This window comes from Oncorhynchus mykiss, chromosome 16, assembly GCF_057628025.1.
Source record: "Oncorhynchus mykiss isolate SJ-2025 chromosome 16, ASM5762802v1, whole genome shotgun sequence".
Taxonomy (NCBI): Eukaryota; Metazoa; Chordata; class Actinopteri; order Salmoniformes; family Salmonidae; genus Oncorhynchus; species Oncorhynchus mykiss.
This window is the reverse complement of record NC_143037.1, coordinates 17,743,650-17,760,000: the sequence shown is the minus strand read 5'-3', so window position 1 is coordinate 17,760,000 and position 16,351 is coordinate 17,743,650. Positions and strand designations below refer to the sequence as shown.

The window sequence follows — 16,351 nt, the reverse complement described above, 5'->3', positions numbered from 1 at the left end:
CTCTCTCTCTCTCTCTCTCTCTCTCTCTCTCTCTACCTACCTAACCTTTAATATAGGGCCCAACTGATGTGATTTTTTGGGTTTGATTCTGATTGGTTGGGGGGCAAAACGTACTGATACCGATATATCTGCACGATATACTGTTTTACAGCAGGGAAAATGATCAAGTGTAATTTTTCCACAGTGATTTCTCATAAATTTCCATCCAAAAGAGCAATTTTCTTAAAACTTCTTCGGGATCGGTGTCCCGCCCACGGTACGGTAGAGCTAACGTAGGCTAATGCAGTTAGCATGAGGTTGTAAGTAACAAGAAACTTTCTCAGGACATAGACATATCTGATATTGGCAGATATTGGCAGAAAGCTTAAACTCTTGTTAATCTAACTGCAATGTACAATTTACAGTAGCTATTACAGTGATAGAATACCATGCTATTGTTTGAGGGGAGTGCACAGTTTTGAACATGAAAAGTTATTAATAAACAAAAATAGGCACATTTGGGCAGTCTCGATACAACATTTTAAACAGAAATGCAATGAGTCATTGGATCAGTCTAAAACCTTGCACATAAACTGCTGCCATCTAGTGGCCAAAATCTAAATTTCAGAAGGGCTGGAATAATACATGATGGCCTTTCTCTTGCATTTCAAAGATGATGGTACAAAAAAATACAAAATAGTGTTTTGTTTTGTATTATCTTTTATATTCTCCTACATTCCATTTTCATTTCCACAAACCTCAGTGTTTCCTTTCAAATGGTACCAAGAATATGCATATCCTTGCTTCTAGGCCTGAGTTACAGGCAGTTAGATTTGGGTATGTCATTTTAGGTGAAAATTGAAAAAAAGGGGTGGTTAATAACTATGCTTCAAATGTTGATTTCATACATTAATGACACATCATGAGAATGGCCGCTGTGTTCAGATCAGCATGAGATTCCCTTTTCTCATCCTATTTATTGAATATCGTTTATCGGTGGAGTTATCGCCGATACCGATATAGTAATATTGGTGAATATATATCGGTCGGGCTTTAGTTTTATACAATATCTATGTCACTGCCTTTCCTCTATCTACTTTCTATACCTTAATCTTAACTTCCTTTGTGTATTATTTTATTATAGTAACACTTTGCTTTCACTACCAACAGACATGAGAATTACAGAATGTATGCTATGTTACATGAGAATGTACGTTATAATATGTTAACATCATATTTCTGCAATTTCCTGTGTTCCATGTCTGTGGTATTGACATCACGATTGTAGCAAATAGATAGTTTTGGTGCTCCACACATCCCTACTCTGACCTGCAGGAAGTGGATTTCATGCAACTGATGTGATTATGCCGACTAGGGCGGTGTTGAAATTGGAGGCTACAATGATCGGCTAAAAAACGCATTTCACAAAAAGTCACCAGAAACTCTGGCATTAAAAGGTAAAGCCACAGCTCAGTCAGTTTGAATAGCAACATACAGTTTCCATAGGTGACATCCTTTCTCTGGTTCCCTCTGTAACAGAACCGTGGCCATGATTACCAGGATATTAAGTGGGGTAATAGTCTGCTGGATTTAAATGTTTAGCGGTTCTGCGGCAATGTACACCTCAAATCTTTGTTCCACCAAGGTTGGTATTTGAGTTTCTAACGGGTAAGACATGGGCGATGTGGAGTGTCGACGTTCACTCATCATGGCCACTGTCTATAACATGAATACAAACAGAAATGACTGAGCTGGCTGACAGGTTAGATTTAGAGCTTTCATTTAGGGATTACCTGTGTGTACACCAAGCATTGATGGTATTTGAATGTGTGATGGGCTCATCCTAAACTACATTGATGATTTGTCAAGATCTTTTTAAGTTGCTGTTCTCATCATTCTACCATGATGACAAACACTTAGGCCTACTGTAGGTATAGTATAGTGTAGAATACAAAGTTGACGCATATCAACCCTTTTTCTCCAATCACTTTGCAGCTGGCCTATCTAAGGGGAAATCAGTTAATTCTGCCTTCAGGACAAGACTGATGACAATGAACGACAACAGGCGCAAAATTCTGCGAGAAAAGATTTTCATACATCCCAGTTTTATAGCCTGGCAAAAGACACCATACAGTATGGAAGCAGTACAGGGCTTTGCCACAATCTTTTCCAAAATACTTGATATTTAAGATGAGACTTGTGAGATGTACTATATTTATGTATAGCGTAAGAGGTGAGTAATAGACATACTATACAAAGTAAAAAAAGCACAGATTTTTCTCCAAATACCACACATTTATATTAGAGATGGGCATCAGGCTGCCAAAACCTTTATCAGATGGCTCTAGTCTACCGAGTGGCGCAGCAGTCTACCGAGTGGCGCAGCGGTCTCCCGAGTGGCGCAGCGGTCTCCCGAGTGGCGCAGCGGTCTCCCGAGTGGCGCAGCGGTCTCCCGAGTGGGCACACATCTCAGTGCAAGAGGCGTCACTACAGTCCCTGGTTCGAATCCAGGCTGTATCACATCCGGCCGTGATTGGGAGTCCCATAGGGCGGCGCACAATTGGCCCAGCGTCATCCGGGTTTGGCCGGGGTAGGCCGTCATTGTAAGTAAGAATTTGTTCTTAACTGACTAGTTAAATAAAGGTTAAATAAAATACAGAGCCCTCTTGGAACATGCTGTTATCTTTTATCTGCTTTGATATCTTTACACATACTTTATTTTCTCTCACTAAGGAAACTCTTCTAGCTACCAACATTTTTTGCAATTTAAAGAGGGGTCTATTTAAGTTACATTCTTGCTCATCTCCAAACCCCCTCATTAGCTAGCTATTTCACTCTATCACCTCTTCCTCTGTGCATATGTACATCTCCAGAGTTATTTATGCTCTGTTTTGTTTTCGACACTTAATCTTGTGATTGTGTGACTGGCTGCCAGGCATGGTGCAGTCAAAACTCCTTCTCCCCTCCCTTCCCCACTTGGCTGGAGAATTTACGACCAAGTCATCGCCCTGAAGCTGAAAGAAGCCCTGGCTCGCTGAAACGTAGCACCCTCTCCCTTGATGCACCACGTACCCATCTCGTTGTTTTATCCGCTCTTGGATTTGCTCGACAACGCTCCACGACGACAGTGACAGCGCCCCATGACATCCATTCCTCAGCACCTGTCTGACCACCTGAAGCTATACAAGACCATTTCATCTTTTCTCCCTCTCCACCTCCCCCACCCTCCACTTCAAATGAGTTATCCAAATCAAAGGTGGTGTGCATTGTCCGGAGCTGAACATTACACCAGTGTCATGTAAGCTCCTTGAGCAGAGAACAGCTGCAGGTAATTCAGACAGAGAATCCTGGTGTCTTTGTTATGTTGTGTGCTGAATCAAGGGAGTGGGTGTAAAGTCGTCCTGCCATTAACACTTCATCCCTGTGGCCTGTGTCTTTGGCAGCTCCCCTCTCTGTAAATGAAACCAGAAGATGCTGGTGGTTTGGGCAGGGACCGCTGTGGGACCACATGCTAACTGGGCTACTAAAAGTGCAGTAGCTCTGACAAGTATTGTGTCGGGATCCAAAGAAGCTTTGTCATACACCTACCCACAAATATCTCCAAAATAAAACACTTCATGTTACAAAAGAGCAAGGCCTATGAGGTCAGATGCATAAAGCTGAATTTGTAATGAGATGATCCTCTACATTTCATGTGAGGGTGCCAAACGGGTTCTGGAATATTTCAACAAAGACACGTAAAGCCCTACAGAGCATAACCTGATTGTGTCATGACACTAACAAACTCCCATAGACCTCGGAAATATTGCAATACTAATTCAATGGCAAAGTATATGCTTAATTATTGTTTATATTAAGTATATTCAAATGTATTATAACCATTTATGTATCAATTAGATCTGACACTGTGGCAGTCTCACAAATTTGTTGATTTCATTGATTTGGAGAATTTCAAAATGAGAGGGCTTTAAGTCATTTCAAACACTATTGATGGTACTAAACAGTTAACACTTTTTGTGAATAACTCCCTCGAAACAAAACCAATGAAGAACATTCAGTTAACAATGAAGAGTTACACGGCATGATTGGGGGCCGACGGCCAGAATGTAGAATATGGACCCACAATGGCAAAACAAAACAAAATGACGCTGACTTAAAAGGTCCTGATTGTATGACTCCAAATATAAAATTATAGTTTTATTTAACAAAATCAACTAAGTACTAATACATTTGGACTCACAAAATGTATGGTTGAGTTTATACACTTTTAGTTTGTCCTGAAGATGTTCAATGTTGTCATTGTCCTTGGAGGATGGAGACATTATCTAAACCAATAATTACACTAATTCCAACCGCTATTTAGAATACGCTCCAGGCCAATATTCAGAGACAATTTACATAGACATGCCATCCATAGGCTCCTTTAAAAAAATCCCTATAGATATTGAATAAGCTTCATGTTCAAAACTACAATTCCAACCTCCTTAGCATCACAACATTTATCTAATAAGATAAATGGACCTTAGTGAAGAGGAAAAGAACGGCAAGCCTTTTCCGTTACACCAGTGTTTGAGGTTAAGATTCTTTTGGACTGGGCTGGAGAACATTTTTCCACGCAGTCAACTGAAAGTGCACTGTATTCTGCCCTCTAAAAATGATCATTGACCAAAAGTCTATAGCAGCTCTAGGATTTGATGCTGAAACTCTAGATTGTACTCACCACCAGATGGGATAACCTCCAAGCACCCGCCAGCTGGACAGCCACACACACATCATATATCCAATCAGGTACAAATCCATGAGGTATGCCTTGTGGTGATAGGAGTGGAAATGGATCAATACAATACAGAATGTCCAATGGGGAATGAAGAACAGACTTCCTGGAAGAGAAGCTTTAGCAAAAGCTTGATTGTTGAGGGAGGGGAATTTAAATGAAATTGAAGGAACAAAAAAAAAACTCCTGTTTTCCCCCTTCTTTGAGTCGGGCCAGGGAAGTGTGTCTGGCTCCTTGTAGTTAAGAGAGTAAGTCTCTCTCTCTCACACATACACAAACGCACACACACGCTCCTACCCGTCCTCTCCTTCCCTCCCTCTCTGAGGTTCTTTCCTAAGGTAGATATCTTTTTCTCTCCACTTTTTTTTCTCCCTCAGGATGCCTCATCCACAGGCCCAATATTAAAGGGGGGGGGGGGGGGGGGGGGGAGAGACGAGCGAGGTTTGGAGATGTCAGCTGGCAAGCCAATCACAGAGGATGGCCTTAGGTTACGAGAAAAAAATATTTGTTCCAATCTGTCAATCACACACCACCCCCTGGTAATGTGAAAAAAAAGGAGAGAGAAAGAGGGAGGGCGAGAGGGAGGGAAAATGAGAGGGGAGGTATAGGGAGGGACAGAGGAAAAAGGTAGAGTTCTTATTCAATCTATTTCATCCATGATAATTCAAAGCAAGCACTCCCTAAAGTGGCTGAGGATAGGTGAAAGGATGTAAGGCCTGCCTCTTCATGGAGGCTTTGGGATTGACAACGGAGAGGAGGGCATACGAGGGGAGGAAGTGTTGACTCCATTTTTAAGGGGTTGTGCCCTGACTAATTGATCCGGATATATGTGCATACAGTGCATCCACACACCCTTTCTCTGTCACGCACACAGGGAGACATTTACAGTGGATTTTCTAAATTGTTGTCCTCCCACACCGACAAGAGGACATAATAGGAGACACAATAAAGCCATAAAACGTGGTGGTCGAGCCAGTCACGCAAGTTTATATGCTGTAGTGGGCCAAAGGTGACACATTTTACATCAATACCATTGTCATTTTGATGGGCTGTGGGGCAGGCAGTAGTCAGAGAGAGAGGAGGGAGAAGGGGGCACTATTTCTAGAACTAACCCAAAGTCAATTTAGATGTTGGGAAACTGATTTGTGACCATTACAAACTTCACACTTTTGTTGAGTCACGGGGTTAAATGCTCTTTTATTTATATCAAGACTTAGGGAAACGTTTTATTTTCAACAAAGGCATATTGATGTACTGTACCACAACAGCAAAAACATAAATTAACCCATGAAAAGACTGCACTAGCGGAAATTGATACATTTCTTATGTTTCCCCTATAGAGAGAAAATCTATTCTCATTTGAACAGCTTGTTATTAGAGTTTTGCCAGTGTGTTGCATCGTGTGTTTAGAGAATGATGTCTAATGCTCTTAGTGGTTCCTCTATGTTCTTATGATTCTGTGTGTTCAGATGGTGTTTTCTTTTTAACAGAAACACTGCACAATGCCGTGACATCACGCCTGAGTCAAAACAAGATCAATCTGAGTTATTTAAAAGTGATTTACCGTGAGATTTATTCAACCGTTATATTTCTTACGAGACACACAGCTATTCACTGAAGTAATCATCCTTTTGAGAAACATTATTAATTGTCTAAATTATTTTCTTGATGATCTGTTGTAGCTTTTGGACTGATGTAGACATAGTGGCACAGGTGCCTCAAAGAGGAATTGGTCACGGCTTTAATGTTCTGCATGCAGTACCCATGAGGATCATGTTGGCCCTTCATCCAAACCTCATTTATACTACTACCTCTCAACATCCCTAAAATAAACCCTATTGGTTACCACCAATCAAAGCTCTCTCGTCTTCTCTGGTGTGGCTATGAAATGTACCCCAGGGTAAGGTTTGTCTGGTGACAACTGATGTGCTGCCTGGGGGTGGTGGTGGTCATGCTTTACCCCAGGGCAGGAGGGAGTGAGTGCCGGAGGGGCTGAAGGAAGGGGCTGAAAGGTTTCACAGTTGGAGCTGGGATTGTGCCCTCTGGAGGGGAGAGCTGCCTACCTACCACAGGGACAGAGCCCAGTGACCCCAGCCTAGAGGTCAGTCACAGAATACAATATCGCCTGGCTTGAGAAAAGAAAACATCAGTCACTATCCACAAAAAAATGTGAGAGTCATATTGACATTAATGACATGCGGCCTTGTATACGTACCCGTCAAGATGGGGTATGTATCTGTGAGGCTCACGACAAGGAACTAAGGTCTGCTTTCGATCACAGACATTGTCCTGTGCTACGGTGAACGAGTTTGAAAATGTGCCGAGCTCAGCATTCTTGAGGAGTGATCGACGCTTCGCGGGGCCAACGATGGATGGATGGGGAATGTGACAAGTGCGCAATTTACGATCGGAGGCGATGGAAGGGTCTGCGGTCTGCATCTGAACAACATTGAAACCACGTTTCCCTGCAGGTCAAAGCCACAATGTGATAAACTGTCTGGAAATTTACAGTTAGAATCTACAACTCTATGAAACCTGGTCCTGAACTGTGACCCATGGAGAGTTTCCATTGTGCAGATGTAGGATCTTAATTTGAGCCAGTTTATTACAGCAGGTAGATACTCCTGCAGCAACAGAAAATGCTCATTATTATGTGGATTATAATTAATTGTAATTTTTGTAGGGATTGAGCCATTTTTCATGAGGCAAAATTACAAACTTCCGAAGCCTTTTTAAACCACAAATACACTACAAGTTAAAAAAGTTATCCAGCAACAGGGTGATCAAATTAAGATGCTACGTCTGTAGTCTGTCTGATACCATACGTATCTATATCTCTCTCTGAAGATGACTCATGACAGCCTGAGAAGTAGGCTATTCTGTGAAACATCAGAACTTGTTTAATCTTTGTTTGTTAAATACGTAATGTATGGATGTATGTCAAAAACTCAATAGTGACATAAAAGATGTGTGCGTGTCTATTCTTGTGCATGCGTGTGCTCGTCCTCAAGCATTTGTGTGTAAGTGAGAGAGAGACTATGTACTTGTATCAGTATATGCCCAGGAGGGGGGGGCACACATAGAGGACCCCTGCTGTGCTGGTTTCTACGGTGACCTGAGAAAGGCTGTAACCAAGTCCGGCTCTTTCTCAGGCCTGATCAGCGTATTACTACAAAGGAGGACATGTGTTCAGCCCCCCGCCTCCCGCCCACTCCCACTCAATCCGACCAATGTGGCCGGACACAGGCAGCCAATAAAACCAGGATTAGGAGGGTGTCTACACACACTGGGCTGTAGCCAAAAAGTTTCTGAACACGCCCAACTCCGCCCTCCCCTCACACACTTATTTTCTTTCATTAGTTCTTTCTTAGACCATCTTTCTGTCTTTGTTTATTTCATTCGCTCCCATTTTCTCTCCTTCCTCTGTCTCTTTCTTTCAAATCCCTAACTCTGTAAGCTCCTGACACAATGGGGTTTCCAGAAATTACTCATTTAGCCAGCGCAGTCAGTTCTCAATGCCCGTCTCCCCCTGTCATACTTGGAGTCCTGTGTCTTGCCCTGATATGATAATGAAATGCGCTCCATCACAATAACAATGGTGTGTGTTTGTGTGTGTTGCTTGTGTTCGTGTGCATGCACCTGTGCCTCTACATGTGTTTGACAGAGATACAATTCAATGTCTCACAGTTTTTTTGTTTCACTCCAGGACAATGCAACGATGTTGCAGATGTGTCCCATCTGCAACGGAAACGCATCTTGTGTTGTGTGCTGTCATGAATGTCTGGCGCAGTCTACCAGTAGGCCTCTGTATCCAGAGACTGCATCCTCATCCATCTGCTCTGGATCTCCCGAACGCTATAATGCTAACGTGTCCTGGAAATGGGAGCGTTTGGGTAATATCGCTGCAGCCTTTGTCAAGGATTTTTGTAAGCTGGGGACAAAGAGCGACAAGAACTCTCCCCCAAACAAACCTTTTTCATTAGAGCAGCAAACACTTCATCCTTTAGCTATGCAGCAGGATCTCCTGTTGGTGTGGAAGGCCAAGCCACTGTCACACAGGGAGGGAAGAGCCTTAAAACCCTCGGCTGGCGGTCTTCAGTCGGACATTGAGCCCAAGCCTAATTAAAGGGCACTTAAGCCCCACAATGAGCCGCCGTGCAGGTTTGGGGGTGGCGGGGGTCTCAGATTGGAGGGGCAGTATTCATGGCACTCGTAAACAAGGTGGTCTGAGAACAGAGAGAGAGAACAGAGACCGAGAGAGAAGAGGGGCTATGTACCAGCGACTTTGTTCACACTCTTCAAGACAAAGTCAACAGCCAGCCCTCTTGCCACCCCCCCTAATAACCACCTTCTTCAGAGGGCTCTGCAAACACAATGCTTCTCCCACTCTCCTCTTCTCGCTCTCAGTCACTGATGGGACAATGAGGGCTCACCCCCCCCCTGCACCCGCTCTCAAGCCCCCCCCCCAAACAGACACTTATTTTATTGAAATTCTTTGGTGTTCTAATCCCCAGCTTCCTCCAGGGCCAATAATGGACTCCCTGCGACAGACTTTTCTAGCACCGATAGCTAGCAGCATTCTCCCAGCCCGGGTCACAAGTCTTCACCTTCTCCAATGTCAAGTCTTCTCCTTCTCCAATGTCAGCACTATATGCCTTCCCAGTCAGTGAAAAGAGACTATAGTAGCATTTGTTAGTGAAATGCAATGTTATCTTGAATCAATACAAATGTGCTGCTGAATTCAAAGGTTGATGGAAAGTCAATGTTGGAAGTTATAGTACTCCAGTAACAGTGTTGTGTTGTATTTCAAGGTGATGCTACATCTCAGAGCCAATAGCAAATGTGTCCTTCCATCTTGTAGTGACCAACCTTAGTTTTGCTTTAACTAAAAATGTAAATGTATGGCTAGTTTTACAATTCAAATAACAAGTGATTGATTTAAGTTGTATTTTGGCAGAGGGTGACAGAATGCAGAGTTGGGCAGAGAAATGAGATTGTATAATGGACTGCATGAACAATGAGCATACTACCCAACATCACGCCTTTCTGTTAAATTATAATACGTCTTATGACGAATGTCCAACATACCTGTCCTGTCCTGTCCACTTTCAAATTTAACTTGACTACATGTTCAATTGGTTCTCACTGCAGGTGTACCATTCACTCTCAGTCAGTGAGGATGGTGACATCTACTGGTCACATGGGATTCTTAGGGGCTAGTTAATGTTTATTGTCATGATTCTTGTCCTGAAGGCAGAACTGAGCGATATCTCCTTAGATATAATTAATTGAAATGCCTTTATTTGTAAGGCATGTTCTATGGAACAAAGATGCAAATAATTTGATGCGTTTCATCTGCATGGCCTACATAAGGTAGCACAAAATTAGAATGATACTGTACAACAGGGGCGCAACTTTCACTGGTGCCCACATTCTGAAATTGCATTTTTGACCCCCCCCCCCCCCAGATTTATCATTGGAATGTGATACAAAACGAGGCAAAGGTTTGCTTTAGGACCATGCAGGCTGTTTGGAGTGTTTTTCCGACTGGATGTAAAAAATATATATTTAAAAAAAGAGGTCCCCTCCACTTCTAAAACCAAAGTTGCGCCCCTGCTGTACAATGTATTTTATTTTGATCAAAGCATTTTCCAATCAACCCTGATTGAAGAGGGAGTGGTCACAGAACAGCCAATAGTCCAAATTCATTGGAAAACACCTAGTAAACAACACAATACATTCAAAAGGGAAATAGAAACACTATCAAAATACACATCAGGTCAGACGCATTAGAACCACTAGAAAAAAAAACAAAGTAGTTCTAGCCTTGAATCGGAGTGGGCAAAATTGTGTTTATGTTACAGAAACGAAGGCCCTAGAGAGTAAGAGAGACAATAATGCCAAAAGTGAATCTAAGCATGAAAGGTATCTCGTCATTAAAAGCTGTCCTATTAACATGTTACATTGTAAAGCCTCACTGGGAGAGCCTCGAGGGACCAGAGAGTATAGAAATGTAATCTTCTCCAGAACACATCTGAACAACTATTAAACGTGTGTTAGAAAAAGCGATGGAAGAGGAAAAAAGACCACAAGGACTTTGAAGCTTCAATTTGATCATCCACCAAGGTAGCCAGAGTTGTTATAGGCCAGGGATCACATTTCCACCCACGTCAGACTGTGTTTATCGTACTGTAGCTTTACAATAAAACATGGAAGATATCCAGAGTGGGCTGAAGATCTAGGTCCATGCTTCAGCCTACATATTACATTATACATTAAGGATTCCGTATGGCAGCAAGGTTAGAAATGTTTCATGGCGAGAACGTTGTCACCTCTGAGAATTATTATGGATTGTTATGGATATTATATTTGACAAATTAGATGCATAAGTCAAAATCGTAGCATGTACAACAAACACATTATCAAATTATAACGATAAGGTTGATTTATACAAACAAACAATACCTTGCTCCTTCTCCCCCAGGCATTGAAAATATATATTGAATACGCCCTTTCTGAAAAAGAATTCTAGCCTGTGTTCGTGATGTTGCCAGAACACTTCAGGGTGAGCTTTAAAAATGTACAAAAAAGAACATGTCTCACCAATGTACTTAGGAGCCTCCCGAGTGGCGCAGCGCTCTAAGGCCTCACTACCTCGATCCCAGGCTGTATGACAGCCGGCCATGACCGGGAGACCCATGAGGCGGTGCACAATTGGCCCAGCGTCGACTGGGTTAGGGGAGGGTTTGGCCAACCTTACAGTGAAATGCTTACTTCCAAGCCCTTAACCAACAATGCAGTTTTAATTAAGAAAATACCCCCCAAAAAAGTGAGAGATAAAAATAACAAATAATTAAAGGGCACCAGTAAATAATGTCCTTGTCCCATTGTGCACTAATGACTTCTTGTGGCGGGCTGGGCACCTGCAAGCTGAATCCTGTTGCCAGTTGTGGGGCTGGCTTCCCGGTTAAGCGAGCACTGTGTCAGTTGACGCATGGCCCTTGACATTCGCCTCTCCCGAGTCTGTACGGGAGTTGCAGCGATGGGACAAGACTTTAACTACCAATTGGATATCACAAAAAGGGGGTAAAAAGTACCCCCCCAAAAATATATATATTATAATTTACTTAGCTTTGATAACCATGGCAAAAAAATAGCTATTATGATATGCCATGACTTGATAGGAGTCTTCGGCGCTGTTATGGTTTTTCTCATTGTTTCCAATGCCAGCTGGGATCTCAGAGCATTGTTCTGTATTTGCATGTGACGGTAGATCTAAGTTTACATCTCTAACACACCACCCAGAGCTATGACCATGAGATAATACCTTGTCAGCTGGCCAAACCTGTTTAATGCCACTCAATTCTGGGGTATCTTTAGAAAACAGTGGGTATCACATAACCACCCAGTTAAATGGAACATAGCTGACCCCTTCAGCTTTAGGGAACGGTGTTCCCTAAATTAGTGTTTGGACTTATCTGAGGATCTAGAACATGACACTCTTGATCTTCTTTGATTTGGGAGTCTCAGGCATCAACCTCGTCAATCATTCTCACTGCTTCTAGCCTAGAGGAGCCTCCACTGTCCCACCAGACATAGGAGTCAATGGCCTTCTTTTGTGCAAAAATATCAAATTATGATTGGAAGGATGTCAGTGTTCTCTAAAGAGCTAGACTATTTGTTTTGATCAAATTGTGCAATTTGGCAAAAATGTCTATTTTGTAACACTTCATTTTACCGTTGGCCTACTTTTTCCATTAGTATTCATCTATCTATTTAATATCAATATGAAAAGGCAGTTACACATGTAGGCTACATATTATACACTTTATATACAAAAGCATGTGGACACCCCTTCAAATTAGTGGATTTGGCTATTTCAGCCACACCCATTGCTGTCAGGTGTATAAACTCGAGCACACAGCCATGCAATCTCCATAGACAAACATTGGCAGTAGAATGGCCTGCCGGGTGGAGATTATAACAGAACATGGCCAAGATGTTCAAATGTTCATAAATGACCAGTATGGTCAAATAATAATAATCACAGGCAGAACAGTTGAAACTGGAGCAGCAGCACGGCCAGGTGGACTGGGGACAGCAAGGAGTCATCATGCCAGATAGTCCTGAGGCATGGTCCTAGGGCTCAGGTCCTCCGAGAGAGTGAAAAATAGAGAATTAGAGAGAGCATACTTAAATTCACACAGGACACGGGATAGGACAGGAGAAGTACTCCAGATATAACAAACTGACCCTTGCCCCCCGACACATAAACTACTGCAGCATAAATACTGGAGGCTGAGACAGGAGGGGTCAGGAGACACTGTGGCCCCATCCGATGACACCCCCAGACAGGGACAAACAGGAAGGATATAACCACACCCACTTTGCCAAAGCAAAGCACAGCCCCCACACCACTAGAGGGATATCTTCAACCACCAACTACCATCCTGAGACAAGGCAGAGTATAGCCCACAAAGATCTCCGCCACGGCACAACCCAAGGGGGGGCGCCAACCCAGACAGGAAGATCACATCAGTTACTCAACCCACTCAAGTGACGCACCCCTCCAAGGGACGGCTTGAAAGAGCACCAGTAAGCCAGTGACTCAGCCCCTGTAATAGGGTTAGAGGCAGAGAATCCCAGTGGAAAGAGGGGAACCGGCCAGCCTTTCCGTTCACCTTCACACTCCTGGGCCAGACTACACTCAATCATATGACCCACTGAAGAGATGAGATGAGTAAAGACTTAAAGGTTGAGACCGAGTTTGCGTCTCTCACATGGGTAGGCATACCATTCCATAAAAATGGAGCTCTATAGGAGAAAGCCCTGCCTCCAGCTGTTTGCTTAGAAATTCTAGGGACAATTAGGAGGCCTGCGTCTTGTGACCGTAGCGTACGTGTAAGTATGTACGGCAAGGACCAAATCAGAGAGATAGGTAGGAGCAATCCCATGTAATGCTTTGCAGGTTAGCAGTAAAACCTTGAAATCAGCCCTTGCCTTGACAGGAAGCCAGTGTAGGGAGGCTAGCACTGGAGTAATATGATAAAATGTTTTGGTTCTAGTCAGGATTCTAGCAGCCATATTTAGCACTAACTGAAGTTTATTTAGTGCTTTATCCGGGTAGCCAGAAAGTAGAGCATTGCAGTAGTGTAACCTAGAAGTAACAAAAACATGGATACATTTTTCTGCATCATTTTTGGACAGAAAGTTTCTGATTTTTGCAATGTTACGTAGATGGAAAAAAGCTGTCCTTGAAACAGTCTTGATATGTTCTTCAAAAGAGAGATCAGGGTCCAGAGTAACGCCGAGGTCCTTCACAGTTTTATTTGAGACAACTGTACAACCATTAAGATTAATTGTCAGATTCAACAGAAGATCTCTTTGTTTCTTGGGACCTAGAACAAGCATCTCTGTTTTGACCGAGTTTAAAAGTAGAACGTTTGCAGCCATCCACTTCCTTATGTCTGATACACAGGCTTCTAGCGAGGGCAATTTTGGTTTCATTGAAATGTACAGCTGTGTGTCATCCGCATGGCAGTGAAAGTTAACATTATGTTTTCGAATGACATCCCCAAGAGGTAAAATATATAGTGATAACAATACTGGTCCTAAAACGGAACCTTGAGGAACACCGAAATGTACAGTTGATTTGTCAGAGGACAAACCATTCACAGAGACAAACTGATATCTTTCCGACAGATAAGATCTAAACCAGGCCAGAACTTGTCTGTGTAGACCAATTTGGGTTTCCAATCTCTCCAAAAGAATGTGGTGATCGATGGTATCAAAAGCAGCACTAAGGTCTAGGAGCACAAGGACAGATGCAGAGCCTCGGTCTGATGCCATTAAAATGTCATTTACCACCTTCACAAGTGCAGTCTCAGTGCTATGATGGGGTCTAAAACCAGACTGAAGCATTTCGTATACATTGTTTGTCTTCAGGAAGGCAGTGAGTTGCTGCGCAACAGCCTTTTCTAAAAATATGTTTTACATTTTTTTAAATCTATCATAGGATGCCAACACGTCTGTCGAATTTCTCCCCTAATAGAGCTTCCCTGGTCAACTGTAAGTGCTGTTATTGTGAAGTTGAAACGTCTCTGAGCAACAGCGGCTCAGCTGTGAAGTGGTAGGCCACACAAGCTCACAGAGCGGGACCGCTGAGTGCTGAAGCGCATAGTGCGTAAAAATCTTGGGCTGTTTTTCATGGTTTTTCATGGTTCAGACTAGGCCCCTTAGTTCCAGTGAAGGGACATCTTAACGCTACAGCATACATTCTAGACGATTCTGTGCTTCCAACTTTGTTGCAACAGTTTGGGCAAGGCCCTTTCCTGTTTCAGCATGACAATGCCCCCTTGCACTAAGTGAAGTTCATACAGCAATGATTTGTCGAGATTGGTTTGGAAGAACTTGACTGTCCTGCACAGAGCCCTGACCTCAACCCCATCGAACACCTTTGGGATGCCCGACCTCACTAATGATCTTGTGGCTGAATGGAAGCAAGTCCCCACAGCAATGTTCCAACATCTAGTGGAAAGCCTTCCCAGAATAGTGAAGAGGGGACCAACTCCATATTAATGCGCATGATTTTGGAATGAGATGTTCACCGACCGGGTGTCCACATACTATTGGTCATGTAGTGTACTTGATGACATGTTAGGTAGGCCTACTTTTCTTACATCAAATAATTTAACTCAATTGGTAACTATGTTGGTAGCTTACCAAATGATATTTATTTTATTAAGCCCTATTTACATCAAATCAAATCTAATTTTATTGGTCACATACACATGGTTAGCAGAGGTAAAAATATGTTGTTCTGCCCCTGAGCAAGGCAGTTCATCCACTGTTCCCTGGGCGCCAAAGATGTTAATTAAGGCAGCCCACCGCCACCGCACCTTTCTGATTCAGAGGGGTTGGGTTAAATGCGGAAGACACATTTCAGTTTAATGGATTCAGTTGTACAACTGGCTAGGTATCCCCCTTTCCCCTTATTGTGAGTGTAACGAAATGCTTGTGGTGTAGCGAAATGCTTGTAAAAAAATCCTGACTGTATGTAATAACACTTAAGATTTTCTGGGCTAACAATGTAAGAAATAATACATAAAAATATATATATATATACTGCAGAGTTTCCTAAGGACTAGAAGCGAGGCAGCCCTCTCTGTCGGCGCCATTTTTCTGATCAGTAGTTGTCACAAAGTGTTATACAGATACTCAGAACACCAAAGAGCTAGCAATGCAGATGCAGAAGCAAATGGTGCCTGTGTTGCTCTATTTGATTAATTCCTAAGAAACAAATAATATATGAAATGGTTATTACTGTGTAATAACCAATTACTATCTACTTTATCAGTGAATACTTGATGATTTGTGTACAATAAAAATCATGCTCTACCATCCGTTTTGATATCAAAGGTTGACCTACTGATAATTGTAATGTATAATGCTTGAAATGTAACACTTATTTTCAAAATGTGCCTTTCTGCACCCATGAAAAGTGCCCTCGCCCTCCTGTTCCTGTGACGTTTTCAACGCATTCCATTTGAATTGGTCAATTTTACCCATGTGATGTAAAGACACCAATCAGCGCTAAGA

The 16,351-nt window shown here is 42.6% G+C and overlaps 1 protein-coding gene across 1 annotated transcript in view; it reads right to left on the bottom strand.

Moving 5' to 3' along the window:
- The window catches only part of LOC110491490 (proto-oncogene Wnt-3-like), a 30,153-nt gene extending 25,025 nt beyond the window's left edge, over positions 1-5,128 (bottom strand). Inside the window, exon 1 of the mRNA XM_021564973.3 lies at positions 4,700-5,128. Coding sequence (XP_021420648.1) covers positions 4,700-4,779 — 80 coding nt within the window. The 5' untranslated portion in view covers positions 4,780-5,128. The remainder of the gene's footprint in view (positions 1-4,699) is intronic.
- Between the last annotated feature and the right edge of the window lie 11,223 nt (positions 5,129-16,351).